At 43.6% G+C, this 24999-nt stretch overlaps 1 protein-coding gene across 2 annotated transcripts in view; it reads left to right on the forward strand.

The window, feature by feature from the left end:
* The window catches only part of FERMT2 (FERM domain containing kindlin 2), a 658554-nt gene that overhangs the window by 266957 nt on the left and 366598 nt on the right, over positions 1–24999 (forward strand). Inside the window, exon 5 of one of the 2 annotated variants that reach the window (XM_086937425.1) lies at positions 24644–24676. The exons of the other annotated variant lie outside the window; for it this stretch is intronic. Within the exon in view, the coding sequence (XP_086793551.1) occupies positions 24644–24676 (33 nt within the window). The remainder of the gene's footprint in view (positions 1–24643; positions 24677–24999) is intronic. 2 annotated transcript variants of the gene reach the window in all.

Below are 24999 nucleotides of genomic sequence, written 5' to 3' on the forward strand. Positions count from 1 at the left end.
CACGGGGATTGCACCTCGTCTGTGAGCCCCGGGTTCAGGGAGCTGCTCCATCATTCCCGCTCGAGACGCCCTTCCATATCGGAGATGTCCTGAGTGCCCTGGACGACTTGCGGGGTGCCCTGTGTTGCGATGCCCGTGACCTGGGTGGCCGACTGGACGCCATTCTGCCCCCGCACTTCTCGACTGGCCGACTTGTTGCTAGCGTGCAGGGCACTTTGCCACACCCTGGGTTCGACTGCAGCGAGCTGCCTCTCCTGAGTTGCAAGGAAGCGTTGAAGGTGGGAGAGCCGCTCACCATCGCCACAGTGCCTGCCACAACAGTTGAGGAAAGTATAATTCCTGGCCTTGCATCGACGCTGGGGAGTCGCCCCTGGACGCCATGTTTGGTGCCTCCTTTGGGAAATGGCGGAATGTCCGGCACTCCTATTCTGGACATGCTGCTTACGCCTTGGTTGTTCGCATCCGGAGGATTACTGCTGTGCGCTGCTTCGTTTGGTACACTTTTGGTTCATATGGCTCTGCAAGGGATGGACATTGATGGACGGTGCCTTGTTTAGCAGTGGTCATCCCGGCTGTTTCTCCTGCTCCACAAGGCTTCTCCACTATTATACCTCACTGGAACACTGGACCGCAAGGGTCAAGGTTGATGTTGTTTTTTCCCTTCTTACTCGCTGCGGACTGCATTGCCGAGACTGTCAAGGATAGACGGGGGAGCTGAACGTTGGCTATGTGTCGATTAGGGGTTGGGGGTGAGGCGGCCGATACTGTACATGATGGGTGTTACGGATATATACGATCGGCCCTCCTCCGATAATTTTATGGGAGTTGTTTTTGATTGGGATATTCCTTTCTTACTCTCTATATTTCAGGTCTTATTGTAATTTCTCTTTCTCTCTTCTTTCTTTCCTTGTTCTATATTTCGGGTTTAATGGGCGACAGACACACTGCTGGGGGGGGGGGGGGGGGGGAGTAGGCCGTAGCCTCTGTATGCGTGTAGGGTGGGGGGTTGGGGGGATGGGTTTTTAGTTTCCTAGTCTCAGTTTCTATGGTGCCTTGTTTTTTCTTCGTTTCTTCTTCTTTATTCTGTCTTGGGTCCGTGTTTGAAACTGCTAGCGGGCGGGTGACGGTGGATATTGGCTAGGATATTAGATCTGATACCCATGCTGCACACACTTTGAGCCGCCATGCCGCCTGGGGGGACTTGTTTTTTGGGTTGTTGGACTATGTGGTGAATTTGTCGCTATTGTCCTGTTACGCCTGCACGGACTCTGCTTTCTTAGTCTATAGTTTATAATTTAAAATTAAACAGTGGAAAAGTCGAAGTTTAATAGCTGCAACAAAAAACATTTAAAATTAACCTTCATTGCTCCTGAGACATGGTATCACGATGATCTACAGTGTAAATCTTAAATGCTTGCTTGTGGTAATAATGTGTCACACTGTCGCCGTAATGCATGCGCTGGTGCTTTAACAGTATCCGTGGCCGGCCTGATGGTTGTGGGCCCGTATTTGTCCTTTTACCAATGCACAATAAAGGTTTTCAAAAATTAAAAAAAAAAAAAATGAGATATTGTTAACCTATTTGTTACTTGGTTTTTTCAGTCTCCGAAAAGAACTGACCTAACTGTCACCCCTGAGGCATGATGGGATACTGGGGGTCATGAGTGCCTTAAAGGCACGGTGTCAGTTTTTATATTACATGCAGCTACAGGTTAGCTTTTCAGTCTTATTAGACTGTGTTTGCAATGCAACCTGGGAGCTTTGTATGCTTTCAATGTTATAAGAATTTCTACTGCTTTCTAAGCATTAAAACAGTTTCTAAACAATCTTTGGTGTTTCAATTGTTTCCAATGCAAATGTTTATGTATGGTGGAAATTCTTTACAGCATAATTCAGCTCTACTGTTTATTTGGCTGCAATTGCATATATATATATATATATATATATATATATATATATATATATATATATATATATATATATATATATATATATATATACTGAAAAAACCATAGGTTATAGACCATATATAGTTAGGAATTAGCATTTACATAACCTTATTTTACTCACACAAAACCATTGAAATTCGCATATATAGTTAGTTGCACTAACTATATATCGCGCACCCGCAATCCACTGCTGATGATGTCACATATTACATCATTCATGACATGGTCAATGACATCACGGGGGAGAGCAATTCCGCCGCGCAGAGGAGCGCAGAAGAATAGAGGCACATTTCCTGGCTTGGAGAGTCTCCTGGGTCCCTAACACTGCAGTCTCGCCGCGCCGCCTTGCAACACCCGGCGGCCTGCGGCTGGAGACTACAGCTCCCAGGGAGACTTGCGGCGACTTCCGGTTTGCCGGTTTAAGAGAAGGACGCTTCCTCGGTGGAGCGGGGGAGAGCAATTCCGCCGCGCAGAGGAGCGCAGAGGAGTAGAGGCACATTTCCTGGCTTGGAGAGTCTCCGGGGTCCCTAACGCTGCAGTCTCGCCGCGCTGCTTTGCAACACCCGGCGGCCTGCGGCTGGAGACTACAGCTCCCAGGGAGACTTGCGGCGACTTCCGGTTTGCTGGTTTAAGAGAAGGACGCTTCCTCCGCGTCGCGGGACGCGCGTGGGCATCGCCGGGCGGAGCCGGGGCAGAGGGCGGGCCGTCTGAGGCCGTCAGAGGCAGGAGGAGGCTGGGCTGGCCCAGAGACCCTGTGAGTAACAAACTGTGCTTTATTATTTATCCGAAGCAGCGTCGGATAAGGCTGTGGGACATTGCAGGCTTATATCTTGATAAACTGGTCATTTGATTCCTGGTGACACCTAGGCATAGTCAAAGCTGTAAATCAACTCCGTGTAATCTACTATAATGTCAGGCACAAAGAAAGACAAGGTGGTTACAAGGGCAGGCTCCATGAACAATTTCCTTGTCAAAATGGTGAATAAAATCAACGATGACAGAAGGGCTTCTTTGGGCAAAGTTGCTTCTTTAGACTATGACCGCTCTCCAGATAAAGCAACTACGCCGGAGGCACCTCTAGAGGGCGAAAATAGCACTGACTGTGTGTTAGGAGAACAAAACGCATGTAATCCAGCTAGCGTAGTAGTAGCTTCGATCCACCAGGCCCCTGACACTATTACGCTTGATCCTATAATGCTTGATAAATTATCTTCTGACTCGGAGGAAGAGGTAGAGGTAACGGAAGGAAGTAAAAGAGAGAGACCTGTTAGAACCTGTAGAAAGCAGCAAAGTAAGAGGGGGGGTAAGATCACCCACAGGAGAAGAGGGGACACTCACTTGCCTGATAGTCACATCTCCCCTAAAGCCAAATCGAACGCAGAGAGTAAGAAGGAAACTAGCATCATCCTGAGCCCTGAGCAGTTTGGTTTGCTAATCAAAACCATAGAGGCCACTTTTGACCTAAAACTTAAGGATTCCATTGACTGCCTTGCGGCCAAATTGGACACCGCGAACGTGGAGATAAAGACTAGGAGGTCTATTGGACCAGCAGTTGGCCAATCTATCTAAGGCTAACCTCCCACTCCCTTCAACTAGTTCAGTGAGCTCTGAGGTTGTAGGGAAAAATGCTACAAAAGCCTCCAATCCCTCTCCTTTGATCCCTCAGGTCAACTGCACGGTTAACAACCTTACTGTCCCCCCAGCCACCTGTTCCCCACCAGTAGACTCGGCTGTAGACCCGGCTAGGAGCCATCAGAGATCAGGTCCCTCATATAACACGAATGCCATACAAAGTAGGCGCAATAATTTTATTAATTTGCCCCCGGATTGCGCCCCCTATGTCGTCGTGTTAGCCAATGTTCCGGTGCATACCCCAGGCTCTTCCGAGCCACAAGAGGAAGTTCATGATTCCCTCAAAAACAAAGTGGTGGCTTGGCTGAGTGCTAAATGTGGTTTCCCTACTAAATTTGCTGGAGACATTATCACGACTAGGAGAGTGAATTGGATTGGTCCCTCGAGGAAAACCTGTAGAGGGGATTGTGTGGTCGTGAACTTTAAATACCCACAACATGTGGCCACAGTCCTCCTACGGGCAGCATCTCTGATGGAGGACAGCAATGGTATTCAAGTGCGCCCGTTAGGGTATTTCTACAATCATGTCAATTTAGCCTCCCTGCCCAGACAAAGACTAAGTCCATTTACCCCGGTGGGGCCCAGATCGGCTCCTCAAAGTTTGTTTCAGGGACGCGATAACCTCTTTACCTTTGGTCCCCCTATTACAACTCACAACAGATTCGACGCTCTCTCAGGTCTCGATCTTTGCGATTGACGGGGTGCCGGAGAGGGTACAGTGGACGATGTCATAGTGGATTCAACACCAACGGTTCATGTACCTTTTTCTGCTGCGGATGGTAACAGTTTACCAGAGATCACAATTGATAAAGGGGACACGGTTAGACTGTTATCCTGGAACATCGCTGGTTTGCGGTCTAAGAAGGGAGACCCAAACTGGGAAAATTTCGTAAAGCTCCACGATATCATTGCCATTCAAGAGACTTGGGATATGGAGTGTGATTACTGGTTGGACGGTTTTACTTCTTATTTTGTACCTGCTTTGCCTTCCCCCGCAGGCCGGAACAAAGGAGGTCTTTTGACGCTGGTATCGGTGAACATCAAGGGCAAAATCACCCCGATTGACTGTGCCTCTCCTAATTTCCTCGTATTGGAGATAATATTAGAGGATGGCTGTAAATTGCTTCTTGTTAATTGTTAAAATGCACCGAACGGTCACCCAGAAACTGTGCATTTTACATGGTTATCAGATTTTTTAAGTCTTTACAGAGACAAACAATCCACTTTGTGTCGATTTATTTTAATGGGCGATTTTAATGTTCATTTGTGCTCACATTGTGCCCTAGTGGATGAAGATGGGCCTGATAGCGTGTGTCCCCCTCACCTAGAACATACACAGAAGGGTTTGGTGCTCGAAAATGTATTACGGGAATATGAGCTGTATGAACCAGAATTCTACGATGAGAGTACACGGGTTGCCACCTATACGGGAAGGGCTAGTGACTCGATAATTGATTTTATTTTTGTTTCAAGAGGTTTTTTGAATTATGTGATTTCATATAATGCAACTGCTATGCCTATGAGTGACCACAATCCTGTGGGGTTGGAGCTAGTGAATAGCCCCTTCTTGTTAAAATCAGCTGTCTTCCATCGGTCTATATTGCCTGTAAAGGATAAGGATCAGGGGAGAAGAATTAAATGGGAGATGGTTGTACCGGACAATTTTTTCTTAACTCTATCCTCCTCAGTTTCTGAAGAGCTAAATGTGTGTGCCAACCCGTTAACTGGGAGCAAGGAGGTTATATCTTCCTTTGAAGGTATTTGCCGGTTTGTGTCCATTTGCCTCACAGCTAAAGGTCAGGGGAGCAAACATAAATCGGTGAAAGGCTGGTTTGATAAAAATTGTAGCAAAGCACACAACCGCCTTAAGAAAGCCCTCAATACTCGCCCAAGGGACAAAGCGTTAGTGGCGCGACTAAGAAAGGATTTTACCACGGCCACTAATTTGCGTAAAAATGAACTAAAGAGCAAAGCCTGGGAAGATTTAATAATAGATAAAGCCACCCTAAAAAACAGCGCTAAGTTTTAGTCAATTATTAACACCCCTTTACTTTCAGGTGACCAAAACTCAGTGCTGGAACTAAATATATCAGAGGAGGACTGGCTTCGCCATTTTGAAAAAATGTATGATAGCAATAGGGAGCTGGAACCTTTCACAATCCCTACTACTGAGATCCCCCTGGAGCCTGTGAGATTTGATACAATTGAGGTACTTAGAGCTATAGAGGATACAGCAGGACGCAAGGCCCCGGGCCCTGATGGAGTGCCAGCGGATATGTTTAGGGCTAATCCGCTGTTATGGGCCAATATTTTAACGAAAGTTTTTAATGCCTCTGCCGCAGTCGGATTCCCTCAGACCTGGTCTCTAGCTACAATTGTGCCAATATTTAAAAAAGGGCAGAGAGGAGACTCAAAATGCTACAGACCAATATCGTTGCTGGACTCTTCGGTAAAAATCCTAGGAAAGGTTGTCCTAGCAAGAAAATCCGCGTGGGCCAAGGGGAACAACATTCTGTCCGAGGCACAATACTGATTTAGGTCAGGGAGGAGTACAGAGGATCAATGCCTCAATCTCCACCTCATAATTTCTAAATATACCAGAGCAAAAGGGGAAGTATATTCCTTGGCTTCATGGACTTGTCCACAGCCTTTGATCTTGTTAACAGATCTAAGCTGTGGGCAATGCTCCTGAAGTTGGGCCTCGATAGTTCCTTGGTATACTTTCTGGCGGAGCTCCATAAAGACCTGAGGGCCCGCATCAGAATGACCACTGACGGAAAGTGTACCGAGAGTTTTATATCAACTAGAGGGGTCCGTCAGGGATGTATACTGGCGCCAATGTTGTTCACGCTATACGTGAACTCTTTGGAGGACGACCTAACGGCTGCCTCAAAGGATATCCCGAGCATGGGGGGTGCACCAATTCCGGTGCTCCTCTATGCCGATGATGCGGTGCTAATAGCCAGGACCCCAGTTGCCCTGCAAAAGTTACTCGATTCCTTCAGTAACTTTATGTCCAGTCTTGACCTGGTGGTTAACAAGAACAAATCACACACTGTCAGTAGGATGTGGCAAACTTAAAGAAAAAACCTTTTTTTGCGATGGAGAGGTGATTACATGTGTGAAAGTTTTTACCTACTTGGGAGTGATTTTTGACCAAAGGGGAACTTGGACACCGCAGTTAACATCCAAAGCGAATGCGGTGAGAAGCTCATATTCTGCAATCCTGGGGTTTACTAAGAGATTGGGGGGGAAACCAATCGAGGCTGTCCTGGCCGTTTACAAAGCCAAGACAGCCGCGATCGCTAGATACGGGGCTGCAGTCTGGGGTTACGTTAATTCTAAAAGCATTCAGACAGAGGAAAACAAATTTCTTCGTTCTCTGTTGGGACTACCCCAGTCAACTGCCACTCACTCTTTACATCTTGAGCTGGGTTTGGTATATATTTTAGATATAATTAATCTAGCCCCACTCTTGATGTGGATCAAGCTCTGGCTTAACCCGAACCTCAGCCTTAATCACAGGATAATCAAAGACTGTCTTATATTAGATCACAGGAGGGATATTCAGTGGCTGTCATATATTAAATCCATGGCCGCACATTTGGGACGCCCTGAAATCTTGAATAGTCAAGAATCTCTGTGCAAAGCTGATTTGTTGTGGGTGAAGACCAATTTCATCAAATTACGTATGGCCGAGCGTGAAGCGGATGAGTTATGTAAACCCTCTGTGAGGGCTCATGTAATGATAACCCCATCTTTTGAGTTGGCTCCTTACCTGTCAGTGGTCACTAATTCCTTTCATAGGTGGTTACTGTCCAAATTTCGTTTTAACCAAATTTATATGGTTCTGCGGGACGAGAAAGACTGGTGTAAGCTCGAGGAGTCGTCCCCATGCAAATGCGATGGTTTCTCCACTCAGGATAATGCCCATTTTTTGTTCTTCTGTTCTTTTTATCACGAACCTCGTACCCGTTATTTAAAATCAATTCTGAAGGAGCTGGGTTTTACGCAGTACAAGCCTGCGCTGTTATATTTACAGATGATGCATTCCCCTGTTATTATGTATTGCACTGCTAGCTTTTTGGCTGCATCTGTTAGATGTAAGAGATCAAGGTTAAGATTGGAATCACAGTTAAGGACAGATACGTGAATTCATGTTTACTGTAGTGTTGAGTACAAACTGTAATGAATTTTGTGTAAATAATGCCTTTTTAACTTGTTTTTAAAATCCACCTACTGTTTAATACTGTTTTAACTGTTTTTTAAGATATATGAATGTATGATATTTGCTGTAGAATACTTTTATGATTTTAATTAATCGAATAAAGTGGACTTTGACTGACTGACATCACTGATGACCTCTCAAATGACATCACTGATGACATCTCATTTGACATTCCTGATCACATCACTGATGATATCATTCATGTGATAATACAATGAACCTCGGCAGACTCTAATATAACCTTAGATACAATCAGTGTAAACAGACACTCACAGACTGTCACTCATCCATGGAGTTACTCACACACCTAGTCAGTCATGCAAAGAATTAATCACACCTCCATTTCCTCAACTATACAGTTATACACACCTTACTTATTCAAACATATACTAACACATATTTACTCTTATACAATCCCTGATACAAGTTCACAATGATCCATACAGCCACTCGCACATTCACTGGCTCTTAAGCACAGTTATTTATATATGTCAACTCTCACATGTACTGTGTTTTACATATGTACTTACTTTGACATGTAGCACTGAGATATCCATTCACTCACCAATACACTCATGCACACAGTCAACCGCCCATACAGCTGTTTCCACATGCACTTTTGAACCCATACATCTAGTGAATCAACTGCTCACACATCTATGCACAGTCATACACCTCCCAGCCACCCACACACACACACTCAGTCTCCCATACAAATACTTGGGCAACCAATCAATAACCCACCAACACATGCAGCAGTTTACAGAACAACAGACATAATGATGCACAAATTAAGACAGTTTAGTCACTAACCCATGCACTCGGTGAGACACATTTAATCACTCACTCATACAGTCAGTCATGCACCTACTAAATCCTTCATTCAGACACTTATACATCCACTCATTCTTCAATATGTAAGACATATTTTAACTTTACAGAAACATACAGTCACTGGATGTTGTCATCAGTGGTGTCATCAGTGATGTCATTTGAGATGTCATCAGTGATGTCACTGACCATGTCATGAATGATGTAATATGTGACATCATCAGCAGTGGATTGCGGGTGCGCAATATATAGTTAGTGCAACTAACTATATATGCGAATTTCAATGGTTTTGTGTGAGTAAAATAAGGTTTTGTAAATGCTAATTCCTAACTATATATGGTCTATATGGTTTTTTCAGTGAATTTTCAAGGTTTTGTAAATGCTAATTCCTAACTATATATGGTCTATAACCTATGGTTTTTTGAGTGAATATATATATATGATAGATAGATAGATATCATTTCTATGGCAAAATAACCCCTCATTTTGTTCCTTTTCAAATTAAATGTATTAAGTGTTATCACTTTATTCCAATCAAGATGTCTTCAGGTGTGCCATACTTTTGTCATAAGTAAGACTGTTAGCGTTCTAGTTGTTCTTTAGAACACTCTGGGACATTCTGTCATTGGGCTATAGTTGGGCTACATCTGGCTGATATTTGGGCTACATTTGGGCTCTTTTGTCTCTGGTGGCCATCTTGGGAGACTGCATATCAGAATTTTTTTAATGAAATATAAGGGGATTTGAGAAGTCACTCAAAATGTGCCCTAATTTTTCTTTCTTCAGCAATAATCATAATTTCTATGGCAAAATAAACCCCCTCATTTTGTTCCTTTGCAAATTGGAATAAAGTGTTAACACTTAAAACATTTAATCAAGATGACTTCAGGTGTGCCATACTTTTGTCATAAGTAAGACTGTTAGCGCTCTAGTTGTTCTTTAGGACACTCTGGGACATTCTGTCATTGGGCTATAGTTGGGATACATCTGGCTGATATTTGGGCTACATTTGTTTTTTTTTGTCTCTGGTGGCCATCTTTGGGCTACATTGGGCTACATTTGGGCTCTAACATATATATATATAGCCCAATGTAGCCCAATATATTTTTTTTTGTTAATTTTCGGAAAAACCACTGGAGCATATATCTTGAGACATAGCAAAGGCACATCGGGGTACCAGTCCCTACAATTTTGCCAAGTTTGGTGGAAATCCATTCAGCCGTTCGGGCTAAAAGTGAGTCCAACCGCCCTATGGAAAACTCAATGTTAAAAACACGTTTTGGGACCCCCCTTTTTTCTCGGCCCCCGCTTGACGAAACCCCCCCCAACTTTCAGGGGACGCTCAGAAACAAAATGTGCCATTTTCCTGAAAATTTCAGCCAATTCCGTCCATCAACGCCAAAGTTATTCAACATAGGATTTTTTTTAATAGGGATTTCTGAAAATTCTAACTATATATACCTACTGGCGACCAGCAGTAGGATATATATATATATATATATATATATATATATAATATATATATATATATATATATATATATAATATTCACTTAAAAAACCATAGGTTTCAGGCCTTATATAGTTAGGAATTAGCATTTAAGAAAACCATTGAAATTGCTCCTATACAGTTAGTTGTGCTAACTATATTTCGCGCACCCGCAATCCACTGCTGCTGATGCCACATATTTCATCATTCATGACATGGTCAATGACATCACTGATGACATCACTGATGACATCTCATTTGACATCACTGATGACATCTCATTTGACATCACTGATGACATCACTGATGACCTCATCCAGTGACTGTGTGTTTCTGTAAAGTTTAAATATGTTTTACATATTGAAGAATGAGTGAATGTATAATTGTCTGGATGAAGGATTTAGTAGGTGTGTGACTGACTGTATGAGTGAGTGATTAAATTACTAAATGCATGGGTTAGTGTCTAAACTGGCTGAATGTGTGCATCAGTATGTCTGTTGTTGTGTAAGCTGCTGCATGTGTTGATCAGTAGCTATATGAGTTGCTATATGGGTTATTGATTGGTTGCCCAAGTATTTGAATGGGAGACCGAGTGTGTGTGTGTGTGTGGGTGGCTGGGAGGTGTGTGACTCTCTGCATAGATGTGTGAGCAGTTGATTCACTAGGTGTATATGTTCAAGAGTGCATGTCGAAACAGCTATATGGGCGGTTGACTGGGTGCATGGGTGTGTTGGTGAGTGAATGGATATCTCAGTGCTACATGTCCAAGTAAATACATATGTAAAACACAGTGCATGTGAGAGTTGGCATATATAAATGACTATAAATGAGAGCCAGTGAATGTGTGAGTGGCTGTATGGATCATTGTGTACTTGTATCAGTTATTGTATAAGAGAGTAAGTATGTGTTAGAATATGTTTGAATAAGTAAGGTGTTGTGTGTATAACTGTATAGTTGAGGAAATGGAAGTGTGATTGATTCTTTGCATGACTGACTAGGTGTGTAACTCCATGGAGGAGTGGCAGTGTGTGAGTGTCTGTATAGGTGTATGAGAGCATATGATAGTGTTGTATTGATGAGTGACTGTATGTATGAGTGATTCTATGGGTGAATGAGTGAATGTGTGTGTAGACCTAGGAATCAGTGAGTGCGTATGTAGTAACTGGTATTGGTGTGTCAATGGTTTCAGGAATGGTCGTCTGTATTTAACACTGGGTGTATCAAAGGTTATATTAGAGTGTGAGGAGGTGCATCATATTATCACATGAATGATGTCATCAGTGACGTCGTCAGTGACGTCATCAGTGACGTCATCAGTGATGTTATCAGTGATGTCACTGACCATGTCATGAATGATGTAATATGTGACATCAGCAGCAGTGGATTGTGTGTGCGCGAAATATAGTTAGTACAACTAACTATATAGGAGCAATTTCAATGTTTTATTAAATGCTAATTCCTAACTATATAAGGCTTGAAACCTATGGTTTTTTCAGTGAATTTGCAAGTTTTTAAAATGCGAATTCCTAACTAGATCAGGCGTGAAACCTATATTTTTTTTCCAATAAATTTCAAAGGTTTTGTAAATGCTAATTCTATTAGCGGATAACGTTTATATATGTTATCATCCTTCTGGGACCACCTGAGCAGCCATCTTGTTTCTCAGGAGAAGTGAGGCACAAGAGAGCACAAAACAAGAGGGGAAAACGCGAAAAGAGGGCAGGGTTACGCGCATGGTACGCGCATGGTACGTGTACCCCGCAATTTATTTTTTTTGTTGCCCTTGGGGGTCCTTTTGGGACCCCCTGAGAAGGGCTAGAGGGTTGGGGGGGGTCTCTACCCTGCCCCCTTTTCGTGTTTTCCACTCTTGTTTTGGGCTCTCTTGTGCCTCAGTTCTCCTGAAAAACAAGATGGTGGCCAACACTTCCTGGTTTGGAATATTGACAGTCGACTGCCAGCCAATCAGAAACTCGCTCGCGCACGTAAGGGTACGCGTACGGTGCCCGTATGGTGAGCGCATATAGATATATAATTTGCTCAAATTCAGTTTTCTCAACCACTACTGGATGGATTTTCACCAAATATAGAAAAGGCACTACTGCATACCTGTCCCTACCATTTTGCCAAGTTTGGTGTAATTCCGTTCAGCCGTTCGGGCTGTAGCCGTGTCTAAAGGTCCCATAGAAAATGCCATTTGAAAAATTTCAAATTCAATTTACTCAAGAACTACTGGAGGGATTTTCACCAAACATAGCAAAGGCACATCTGCATACCAGGCCCTACCATTTTTCCAAGTTTGGTGTAATTCCATTCAGCCGTTCGGGCTGTAGACGTGTCTAAAGGTCCCTATGGAAATTAACATGGGGAAAACACGTTTTGGGACCCCCCTTTCGGCCCCCCGCTTGACGAATCCCCCCGAAACTTTCAGGGAAGGAGCGGAGCGGGCAAAAATTCTGGAAAATTACACACAGATTCCTCAATCAGCGCCAAAGTTATTCCCAATAGAATGTTGAGCGCATATAGATATATAATTTGCTCAAATCAATTTTCTCAACTACTGGAGCAATTTTTACCAAATATAGAAAAGGCACTACTGCATACCTGTCCCTACCATTTTGCCAAGTTTGGTGTAATTCCGTTCAGCCGTTCGGGCTGTAGCCGTGTCTAAAGGTCCCATAGAAAATGCCATTTGCAAAATTTCAAATTCAATTTTCTCAAGAACTACTGGAGGGATTTACACCAAACAATCAAAAGGCACTGCTGCATACCAGTCCCTACCATTTTGCCAAATCTGGTGTAATTCCGTTCAGCCGTTCGAGCTGTAGCCTTGTCAGAATGTCCCTACGGAAATTAACATGGGGAAAACACGTTTTGGGACCCCCCTTTTTTCTCGGCCCCCGCTTGACTAATCCCCCCCCCGAAACATTCAAGGAAGAGCGCAGCGAGGCAAATTTAAGGAAAATTACAGGCAGATCCCTCAATCGGCGCCAAAGTTATTCCCAATAAAATGTTCGGAATTTCCTATGGTAACTCGGTCCTAACTATATATACCTATATATATATATATATATATATATATATATATATATATATATATATATATATATATATATATATATATATATATATATATATATATATATATATTGTTTCCGGGGTCCCGCGCATGGGCGGGAATATTCTAATGCTTATGACTTTGATGAGGATACCCCTGGAAGAGAAATAGGATTACAGGTAAGTATCTAATCCTTACAGTGCGTTACAGGAGAGCTTTGGGCTTCCACTGGGCCATTTTTTATTACATGCAGCTCTAGTCGCAGCCATTCAGAAGTATTGGGGCATGGGCCTTTCGGAACCATCAGTTAGTGAAGCATGACAATATGTAGTTCTGGCAGCGGGCACTTATAAGGCGATTACCTGTCTGTATAGACGTATGGTTGGAGAGGGACTAGCCCCCTTACAAAGACTACGAGAGAAATGGGCGGCGGATGTAGGCAAGGAGAGAACTGATACTGACTGGTCACACATCCTGCGGAGGGCATGGAAGGGTACTAGAAATGCCAGGTTCCAATTGGTCCATTTTTTCATTTTACATAAAGCGTACCTTACACCGGCGAAAATCAATCAGTATTTTCAGATAGACACAGCAAGGTGCCCCAGATGCTCGCTGCAAGACTCGGACCTGATGCATATGCTTTGGGATTGTCTGCACTTGGACACGTACTGGGAGGAGGTAGTGGAGCTGCTTTGCAGGGTGACTGGACGACAGATTGCTGTAGATAAGGGGCCTTGCGTGTTACATTGGTTCCCACATACCAGTAAAACGAAACTAACGAATAAATTCTTAGATTTGGGATTGTTGCTTGCCAAGAGAGATATTACGTCCCATTGGAAGGCTGCAGTGGGGCCCAGCTTCCCTAGGTGGAGAGCTACATTGCGTCTATGGGCAACCAGCGAGAGCACAATTTGCTTGCAGCAGGCACATAGGTCTCACAATGACAAGGCACTGGAGGGAGTGCAAGTGTGGGAGGCCCTTGTGGCTGACCTGATGGAGCCGGAGGTGGGATCTGAATCAGAGGGAGGGGTCTTGACTGAGGACAAGGACTAGGGAATACATACCTGCGCTCACTTAGTCCCTGCTCATCCACATTGGTCGCTACACCTATTCCAGCAGTACTTTGGGAAGCCAAGATGTTCCACATGGCTGAATGAACTTAACGCTCTACTACATGTAATTTTGGGACTGCCGCGCCGGTGAGAGGGTGGGTGGGAACTGGGCAAGGAAGTTGGGAGGCGATTTACGAATGTAACTGGAACATGGGGCATTATTGTATGATTGTATTATTTCCTGTTGAAATTCGGTATTGGTAGAGGGTATATCTTGAGGGGATGTCTTCTGGAATTTTAAGATAGTACCTTCATTGAGCGGTTATGCTGTAGGAATTATTGTTTTAGTTATCCTGATAGCTATTCGGGACGTGCTGAACATGTACATGTACAGTCATTTTTGTGGGGGCTGTTTATGTTTGAAATTAATAAAAAGATTTAAAAAAAATAAAAAATTATTGTCTTGTGGATTATGTGGCTGGTATTGAAGATCTTACTTGCTGGGGAACCAGTGCAGTTCCATCTGGGCAGACCTGGTTTGGATATATTTCTTTAAGCCCTTGATGAGGTTATTGTAGTTATTTATCAATTTGCGGTCTGTTTTAAGAAAGAAAAAGGGCAAGAAGTTAAGTGTTCATCTCCTAGAATGGTAGGAGAGCTGGCAGATACTAAACCTTCTCTCACTACTCCATAACAATAGCAGTGGACACACCCATTCACTTCACCCGATCACTGTACTAGCGGGAAAACCAGAAAAAAAACTGACGTCCCCTTGCCCTACACGTTGGACTCTTCCACAAACGGGTGAAACCCTAGGTAAAAATATTGGTTGAAGATTTAATCAATCCAGCATTGGAAGTTGCTACAAAGTTACCTCTGTCAGTTTGTGATATAACAAGGACATTTATTTTTTTGGTAGGGCTCGCATGCCTTCGATTAAGACTTTTCCTTCTTAGAGGCGTGTATTTATCTTGAAGTTTGAATATAACCTTGCTGTTACAGTGCCATTCCTGTGCCAATGGAGACAGGAAAGCATTTATTTATTATATCGCAGGACAGCCATGGAAATGTAGTAGCACTTGACCTTTAAATGCTGACCGTAAACAACAAATTTGCATGTGCAACGTTCTCTACCATAATTTGGATGGTTTTGGACTTTAAAAACAGACGTACATTTTTGGAATCGGGTACCATAATTTAACTAAAGGTATGAATACACAGACTAGAAGGGGCTGAGGGTCACATGACTTAATCACGCCGGGAGCACCCTCTTTTATAAGGCTATTACACCACCAGATCACAGGCACCAAAGGTGTTGTGTGACAATAGGAAATAGAGGAAGCTTGCTATACAAACTCTAGCAGACTTTATTCCAAGTTTAAGGTTGCTTGTTGTTGACGGAAGTCCTCGGCATGACTTGGAAAAGCTGTGCTGCCCTATTCTGATATGCTTGTGTTTTCATTCTAGTGGACTGTTAGCTCCCACTGAAGGTTCTTCAGCTTTTATTATGAGTCATTTGAAAAGGTATGTCCATGTGGAAGGGTTGAAAATGTCACCCTTGTACCAAGCAATAAGGCTCCAATTTGAGATCAGTTTTTTGCGTGCCCCTGATGGGACAGCTATCTACTGGCCCTCCACTATGGAGCCCAGTTTCTCACCCAACCGGTCTCCCATTACTAGGGTATTTGCCTTTTCTTAACAAGTGCCTTTGTAGTGTACAAGTTTTCGTTTTGTAATCAGTGACCCTTAGTTGGACATCGTGTTCTAATTGCAGAAGACTGTTTACTCTCTAGTGGCAACACATCCATAGTGGACAGTACATCTTGGCAATTGGTTGTTTAAAGCCCCTTACATATTGAAGTTGACTATTTGTTCTGAAGGAAGTATATTCATTCTCTTTTTTTGTAGAACCAGATTCTCTGTTCTTAATTGAATCTTTTCTCTCCTTACCTGTGTTCAAGTTGTCACCAGGCAAGTAGAGCACTGTGTTTCAAAACGTGTAACTGAAATTATATTGATTGGTCCGACCAGCTGACCTACAATGCCTGCTCAAAGACCGGGGAAGGAACCGGACAAAGCAAAATGCTGCTCCTCCTGATTGGAGGGAATTTTCACTAGAAAGCTAGCTCTAGGTTGGTTCGGACTTCCTGCTAGTGTCACCTAACAATGAAGAACTGCTTTGGACTTTATCGGACTTTGTAGAGCTTGCTTACCAGTGTAGAGAAATGTTTGTTTAAGACAAAACCTTAGGTGCTCTTTGCTATTCCTTACAGGGCAGGAAGAAACCCTGGAGTCTTAATAGCTTGGTGGTGTGTCACAACTAGCAGAAGCTGCCTTTCAAGGGTAAAGCATCAATTTTCCTGTAAGGAAGACCTGCACAAGACAGACAGTCGTTCTGGAATTATAAGGCCTTTGCAGCTCTGCTGCTAGAATTACCAAGATCTAACAAACTACCACACAGAGGCAAAGAGAAATACTCTTCTTTCCAGGGTTACATTTGTAGTGAGTCTGCACCATCCCTGGTCTCCCTGGTAACCTAGTGTCTTCACGTATCCAGCCCCTGGAAGTGACAGATATTTTTCCTCTTCACCTCAAACCTTGAATTAGTCTTGTTGCCTGCAGCTAGTCATTAAGGATCTGGAACAGCTGAACCATCTCTAGCTTTTTATAGGTCCAGGGATAACCTCAGAACGATGCTGTTTATTAATCTTAATACCAATCCCCAATCCAGTTTCTAGCAATGACAACTCCATTATGTTGGTTTAGTGGCAACTGTCCTTTCAAGATATTGACTTTTAAAAACTGGTTCCTTTGCAGGATGCATTTGGCAATCAATCATCCCCTATTGAACTTTTTTCTCGTTTATTTTCTTAACACATGAACCAATTGATCTCCTGGATTTCACCATGTCTTGCTCAACTCAGAATACCAGACCCATGTCATTCTGTTAACTTGGACGAGAAGGAGACTTGTCACAGTTTGGGTGATATGTCTTGCCTTAGTTGATTTTTTGTTTTTGGTTTTTGTTGCGAAATCAGCTGTTCTGTCCTAAAACCACTCAGTTGCCAATCCTTGCACCTGGTGCTCTATAGCTGTTGAAACCAAGGACCAGACACATTCTAGCAAGTGAACTACACTGTACCTCGATGAAATGGTCCATTGGTTGTGACCAGTAGACAAAACTGTTACATTCCCCAATTTCCACAGGTTAATATTGGATATAGGGCTTTATGTTAAGAAGGATGTAGTGCCTAAATGCTTTAAATATTTTTGGGTTGTATCTAGCCTCACAATGATACTTCTGTTTTTTTGTGTAGGGTAGTTTAACTGCCCGGTTTTATCCATTCTTAAGAAATATCCTATGCTTATTTTATTTTCCTGCTTGCTGGTTTCGAGACTTATATCATCTGATCTTTTGTCCCCCTGTCCACTTTAAGCAATTCTTTTATTTTTTATTCCCGCCCCCACCCCTCTCCCAGCTAATGGGGCTGGAATTGTGCTATTGGTTTATTTTGTTAGCTGTATTTGTGAGTGGGCTTCTTACACTAGCTTGTGGTTTGCATGTTTTTTGTTTGCTCTCACTTTTAGGGCTGGCCTGACAATGCAGCTGTCGACTGACGTGATAGACAAAGCTTTCAGAAGTACAGAGGGAAAAGCTTAGGCTCTGCTTACATGTTGGTGTCCTTGAGAACTGCATTTGATTGGGTAAAAGTTGAGTGCTTCTGCTAAAAAGAACCAACAAAAATAAACTTGTGTGTTGCCCTTTTCCCCAAAACTGAAGTACTGAGTTGGATATGTGAGGAAGCCAACGACCAAGGTCTAAACCCTTTATTAGTAAAGGTTAGGCTACAGGCAGTAATCCTGAAATTATATTATATTAAAGTTAATAGGCAAGGTACCTTGTGAATTGGAATCTCACAGATTACTGTAGTTGGCATGGGTTTTTCTATTGGTTATCCCCTATTGACACCCTGGTGGATTTGCGCTGACAATCCTTGCTATGCCCTTGTAAGAGTGTTTTAATTTGCCAACTATAATTGTGAATACGTTTGTAATGGTGTGTGTAATACCTGCCTGGTGTGAAAGCTTGCACTTACTACAATAGACCTAAAATGCTTATGGCCACCTGCCTCTGATAGAAGCTGCAGACATTATTGGTTGTGTAAAATATTTGTTCAATCAAATAGAAGTTTAACAGTAGTTTATCACTGTTACAGGCTATCAACTGGAATTTTGTAAAATTAATTTATCCTAGGAGCCAAGGGTTTTGACATCACTCACCTTCTGTCACAAACCCTGGGGTAGAACATTTTCACTGTGACAATCCTTGTTATGCATGATTGTTGCCAGCTTGTGTAATTTGGTAGGCAGTATTTGTTATGGTGTCAAATGTATGCTAAAGGCATTTTAATTGGCTCATTGTTAAAAGGTATGCCATGTATCATAGGTTTGATCCCTTTATCATGAAAAGTTGACTTACCCCGTGACCCCGACTTGCTTTTTGTTAAAAGAACGTGTTAAAGGCAATAGGCTTTTTTTTAAATTCTTTTTTATTGTAAGCAACATCGCCAAGGCATAGTTCTTCCAGTTGATATACATATTCATTAATAACCAGCAAGTTACAAACCAAGTACATTGTCATATTTTAATTGATGCATCATATTTGTTAACAGAACCCCACATGACACACACTTCACCCTCACTAGAAATCATTCCCCAACTCTTCATTAACCCGCCCCTCTGGTGGTTCACAAATATCTCCCCTGAATGCATTCCAGGCGCGCCAGATCTTGCTCCATTTTCGAAGGCAACCTCGATTGATAGACCGTTCTTTCTGCCACCATTGTCACATCCATGTTTGTACCCCATTGCCCCCCATTTCTGTGCAAAATTTCGTTCAGCAACCATTATCCCCAGCGTGGCCCAATCTTGCCCAGGGTGTGTAAGGTCATTGGGTTCCCACATATTTAACAAGCATCTCCTGATAATAGGCTTTTAAGGATGGAATGCTAATACACTTTGTTAAAGTCTGTAGATGTTTAGGTACATGGAACTTTGCGGACTTTGTAGGCGATAGTTTTTTTTTTATGTTGGTGACCTCATCAGACAAACCGTGGAGATAGAATGGCATTTTCCATAGTGCATCATTGTTTTAATATTCCAATAAGGCCAACACATTGGTTGTAAAGGTGGAGGCCATGCTGGAAATTTAAAGCTACAATACACTGTCCAATTGAAATGCATGACCTGTGTTAGACCTGGCATCTTTGGCGTGGTTTCCCCCTATCTTTTTGCCTCTACCACCTGTATTTTTGATGCTGTGCTGGACTTCGTTTTTGCTGGTTTAGATGCTTTGAGCACTTTGCCACTGCTGTTCAGTGTCAAAGTGCAAGTGCTCCCTGTGTAAATTGTTATTGTGATTGGTTATCCATGATTGACATATTTGTGTCACCAAGAAGTCCCTAGTAAAGTGCACGGAGTGTGCCAGGGCTGGTGATAACAAATGCTACTAGTGGGCCTGCAGCACTGATTGTGCCTCCCACATGAGTAGCCCTAAAATGGTGTCTCAGGCCTGCCACCACAGTGCCTGTGTGCAGTCTGTGAACTGCCATGTCCTCCTGGTCGGTGTCCCCACTGGCCAGACCTAACCCTTCTCATACACATTGGTCACCCCTATGGAAGGCCCAGGGTACCCCCTTGGGCAGGGTGCAGTGTATGTGAAAGGTTGAGCATGTACTTGTGCAGGTGACCTGCTCTGGTAATGAATTACAGCCATTTTCGTTTTTCACTATTGTAAGGCTATCTTGCCCCATAAGCTATCATTAGGGAATGCTGGCTACAGTGGCTACCGGCATATCTTCCCATAGAAGCAAGATAGGACATAAAAGTCTGGTATCCCTGAACTCAGAATTTAATAACACATCTTTTAGGAAAGGTTGTTTTTAAATCCTGTGTTTGAGAACAGCACCTTTAGAAAGTTGCTGTTCTCTTGTCTGACCTTTCTGTGTGCCTTGGCCTGTTTGTGAATTGACTCTCTGGTTTGTGAGTGACAGGGGCTGGGTGGCTCCCAGAGTCTGAGTGGGCCATCCATGGGCTGAATAGCTCCATCTGCATCTAGAATGTTGGGAGGGGGTAGCACCTGGGCCTGAATAGGGCTGTGCCTGCCTTCCACAATGTTGGCCCCTCCTCCTGCTGTGCGGCTGACGACTCTGCCCCTCTCTCTGAAAGGAGAGGCCAGGAAAACAAAAGTGCTCAAGGAACACCCAGAACTGGTTCAGACCGGGCTCAGAGCCCTCCTGCACAAAGGGATCAAAGACTTTTAGGGGTATAAGTACAGGACCCCTGACTACAGACAATTCGATCATCCTGGAAAGAAGAGGGAACCTCTGCCAAGGAGAAAGCTGGAAGACTGAATGACTGCCCTGCCCTGCTGTGCAATGCTGGACTGACCTGCAGTTGCTTTGCTGCCTAGGAGAGGGTAAGGACTTTGTTGTTGCTTTGTCCCCTTACTTGAAGGAATCTCCAAGGGCCTGTTGTGAGCTGGCACCCTGTTTTGAAGTCCCAGGAACAAAAGGACTCTTCCCCCCCCCCCTCCCCCTCCCACCCCCAGGCTTCCCTGAGCTCTGCTGTGAGCGCTCTGTCCTTCCTAGAGTGCTTGGGCCAGTTGTGGTGCCTCTGGAAGTGGTACTTGTGTTGGGAAGCTGTAAACCAAGATTTGAGAGACTTTGCTACAGAAAAGTTATTGCAACGCTCGCTTGCGGAGCTCATCCCCGACAGTGCGAGGAAATTCCCGCCGCTATGAAGGCCGAGATCGTCTCAGCACCTGTTGCCGCTGCCGGAGATGTAGAATCCTTCGTTTGAAGAAAGATTACCATCGCTGCGAGCATTGTCGCTGAGCCTGTCATCGCTGGGTGAGATCGCCGCACCGCTTGCTTGTGGACCGCATCACATCTCTGCGAACATAGTCACAGAGCCATCTCATCGAGGAGCTGCGAGAGGAAGATCGCACATCGTCGCCCCGGAGATCGTCGCAGCCCCTACGGATCATCGCATCATGCCTTTGCGAGAACAAACTTCCTACGGAAGCTACGCACCGGAATCCATACAAGTCAAAGCCTTCCTCCCCATACAGACCGGATTTGTTGCAAAACACCCGCTGCTGCAGCGGGGCTGTCGCCAAACCTTCCCCATGGTCTCAGGAGCAACGCATCGCTCGTTTTTCACCGCACCAGCTTCTGCTTTGGAACTTTGTCGCATTTAAAAGGTACTGTTGGCAAAATGTGACGCAACTGTGAACTTTTCACGCAACTGTGGATTATTTTTATCGCAACTTTAAGAACCCTTTCGCAGCCATATTCTTGAACTGTGTATGTTGGATTTTTGTCGTTTTGGTCTTGTGTACTTTAGATTAAGTACCTTTATTTTTCTAAACTGTTGTGGAGTCAGTTTGTGGTGTTTTCATTGTGTTACTGTGAGTGTTGGTACAAATACTTTACACATTGCCTTTGATAAGCCTGACTGCTTGTGCCAAGCTACCAAGGGGGTGAGCAGAGGTTATCTAAATAGTGTTTCCTCCTTACCCTGACTAGAACTAGCAAGGGTCCCTATTTGGACAGTGGTACCTGCCTTTGCCAACTAGAGACCCCCAGTTCTAACAACCGGCATCCGCTGCTATGCTTTATTTGTTGCTGCAACCATATGCCTGGAATGTTGATTGAAGCTTGTATTATTTTTTCTACTCTTATTTTTTTATCTCGTTGCATATGTTATGGAGTTTGTGTATAATTTTGCTTGTACAAGTCAGTGGGTGGACAATGAGTGCAAGGATGTGTGATAGTGCATTTATGGTTACCTAATAAGTGCCTAAATACATTTTTGAATGAAAAGGCAATTTCATTTATAAGCCAGACTCACTGGCATTGCCAATTCTTGTTTCCATTTGTGAGTGGGTGGAATGTTTTATGCATCCTTTGGCTACAACTCTTTAACAATGAAACACACTTTCCTGTTGTGTGGCAGTTATGTTCCAGAAAGTTGTCATTAGGATAGGGTCCAACTATTTAAGACTGTCAGATGTAAAGCAAGCGAGTAATTCATGATTTGCATGTAGATCATCTTTGCTCCCAGACATGCCAAAGTGGTTGTAGTCACACTAGTCCAGGTTTTCTTCTGTTTTTCACAGGTAAACCTCCTCTTTGAGATGTTTGTGCTAGTACACTTCATATTCCATTTGACTCCCGCAGATCTCCATTGCTCAAACCCGCTTTCATCACTAGTTCCTTGAATCTCATTTCACTGCTGCAGTAATTGGCTTTTGATTAGTTATTGGCTTTAGTGGCATTTCAGTGTTGTATAAATATTTAAGGTGTTAATACAGGGTTATATATGTTGTAGGAGGCTTAAGGCTGACGATTGATTACTAAGAACATAGTCTGCAGCTTGACAGTGGTGCAGACCAGGTCTACAGTGTGGAGTATAACACACAAGATAATGGACGGAATGTTGCACAATGGCAAAACATTCACCCCAAGTCACAGATCTGGGTTTAATCCATCGTTATTTTGCTCACCAAGCCACCCCAGCTCAGACATGGCCATATGCAAATCAGCCTTGACCCTGTGCCTCATGGGAACAGTCCAGCCCGAACTGCCAAGTCATGTCTTCCCTGGACCGGAATCAAACATCCTAGGACCGGTTTCTGGCTATCAGCCGTCTTCAGCCAGGATACCTTGACTCCAGTGGCTTAGTGAGCACGGGACCCACGTCTGGGCATACCCTTCCCACATAGGGTGAACAGCAAAACACACAAGATGATGGACGGAATGTTGCACAATGGCGAAACATTCAGCCCCAGTCACAGATCTGGGATGCTTGATTCCGGTCCAGGAAAGACATGGCTTGGCAGTTCGGGCTTGACTGTTCCCATGAGGCACAGGGTCAAGGCTGATTTGCATATGGCCATGTCTGAACTGGGGTGGTGTGGAGTGCAAAAAAACGATGGATTTAGGCCCAGATCTCTGTACTGGGGTGAATGTATGACATTGTTCTGCATTCTGTCAATCAACTGTTTTGCATTTTGTCACCCCGAGTAGGATGGGTATGCTCAGACGTGAGTCCCATGCTCTCCACACCACTGGAGACCAGCTATCCTGACGGAAGACGGCTGATAGCCAGAAACCGGTCCTAGGATGCTTGATTCTGGTCCAGGAAAGACCTGGCTTGGCAGTTCGGGCTGGACTGTTCCCATGAGGCACAGGGTCAAGGCTGATTTGCATATGGCCATTTCTGAACTGGGGTGGTGTGGAGTGCAAAAAACTATGGATTTAGGCCCAGATCTCTGTACTGGGGTGAATGTATGACATTGTTCTGCATTCTGTCCATCAACTGTTGTTTTGCATAGTGTGGAGTATGGTAAATGTGTGTGGTTGAGCAAGCGACAAGGGTGGTTAGGAATTCCTGTGGAGTGCTGATTGGATAAGAAGGGCCCCATCTGTAGGTGGCACTGAGGGTAATTCGGGATGGCGATGTAGTTTGAGTGTAGGACACAGCTAAAGTTTGAGAGTGGAATAAGCTGAGGGCTGGGCTGGTTAACAGTTTGGAAAACTAGGATGAGGGTTTGTATTTTGCTTTGCTCTGTGCCTGGGTCAGTTTATCTGGTGTCTGAATGACGAGGGAAGGATGCATTGTGGGATACTAAACCTGTTGTAAGGCTTAGGAAGAGTGTTGATGAGGTCCAAATTGTTAAGGTGAGTAAAAAGTAGTGTCTAGCTAAAGCTTGTGAGTTTGGAAAGGGTGGTAGCTTACAGAGTTAATTGTTGAAGTGATGAAGGTGGCATGCACATCAACTTCACCTCATGTAATTACTAAAGCCTATACTTGGGTAATAAGTAATCATGACTTTCTCAGTCTTTGCTTCCTTATTCCACAGTTGTTCACAATATATACCTTGTGACTGGTTCTGTTCGACTGACTCGAGCTCAAGAGTGGGGAGAATTCTTTGATCAGCCTGAATTTTTGTTAGTGCTGTTGGTTATAGCCACACATAAAAGTATGTAAAACCTAGGTTGAGTATCGACATCAATAGCTCTGCTGTGTTTTATATCTTGCATTGTACAACAATATAATGAATTGTTGACGTTTTCATATTTAAAAAAAACAGCGAAGAGGTCACTTTGTTTGTACACATTGTGGGTGTGTATAAATTGGTGGTAACTTACTCTTGCCAGTTTAGAGCGTTGATACATACTCTCCACGGAGAACATTTGTCATGCTTATTCATTCGTGCCTGCTTCAAGAGTTGGGGGAAAAGAAGCATGCGGTTTCATATTTGCTTTGTTCATTCTGTCGTTCATCTGGCTCCCTTTCTCTATCTGGCCTTCACTTCATTGCTTTCCTTTCTCCTCTGTAGGCACTGATGTTCTTTACATCGGCCCAGTAAAAGGTGAGTCCTTGCTGGGTAGGGTCTTGCTTTCTGTCTGAGCCTTCAGCTGTTCCTTGCTGTTTCAGAAACTTGCTTTTCTATGCTGAACTGTTGCTGTTACAACGTTCTTTGAGAATTGCTTGGAATTTTATCATGACGACTTAAAAGATGCGTTTTCCTGAAATAACGCCACTGTTTTTGGAAGGATTATAGTACCTTTATAGAGGTGTTTATGGAAGGAAACAAGTTGTAAGTCTTCTGTTGTAGAATAGTGAACGTGTATTTTGCCGAGTATGTTGAACAATACACAGAACACTTGGCATATTGGCATTAGAAAAAATATT

Source organism: Lissotriton vulgaris, chromosome 9, assembly GCF_964263255.1.
Source record: "Lissotriton vulgaris chromosome 9, aLisVul1.2, whole genome shotgun sequence".
Classification (NCBI taxonomy): Eukaryota; Metazoa; Chordata; class Amphibia; order Caudata; family Salamandridae; genus Lissotriton; species Lissotriton vulgaris.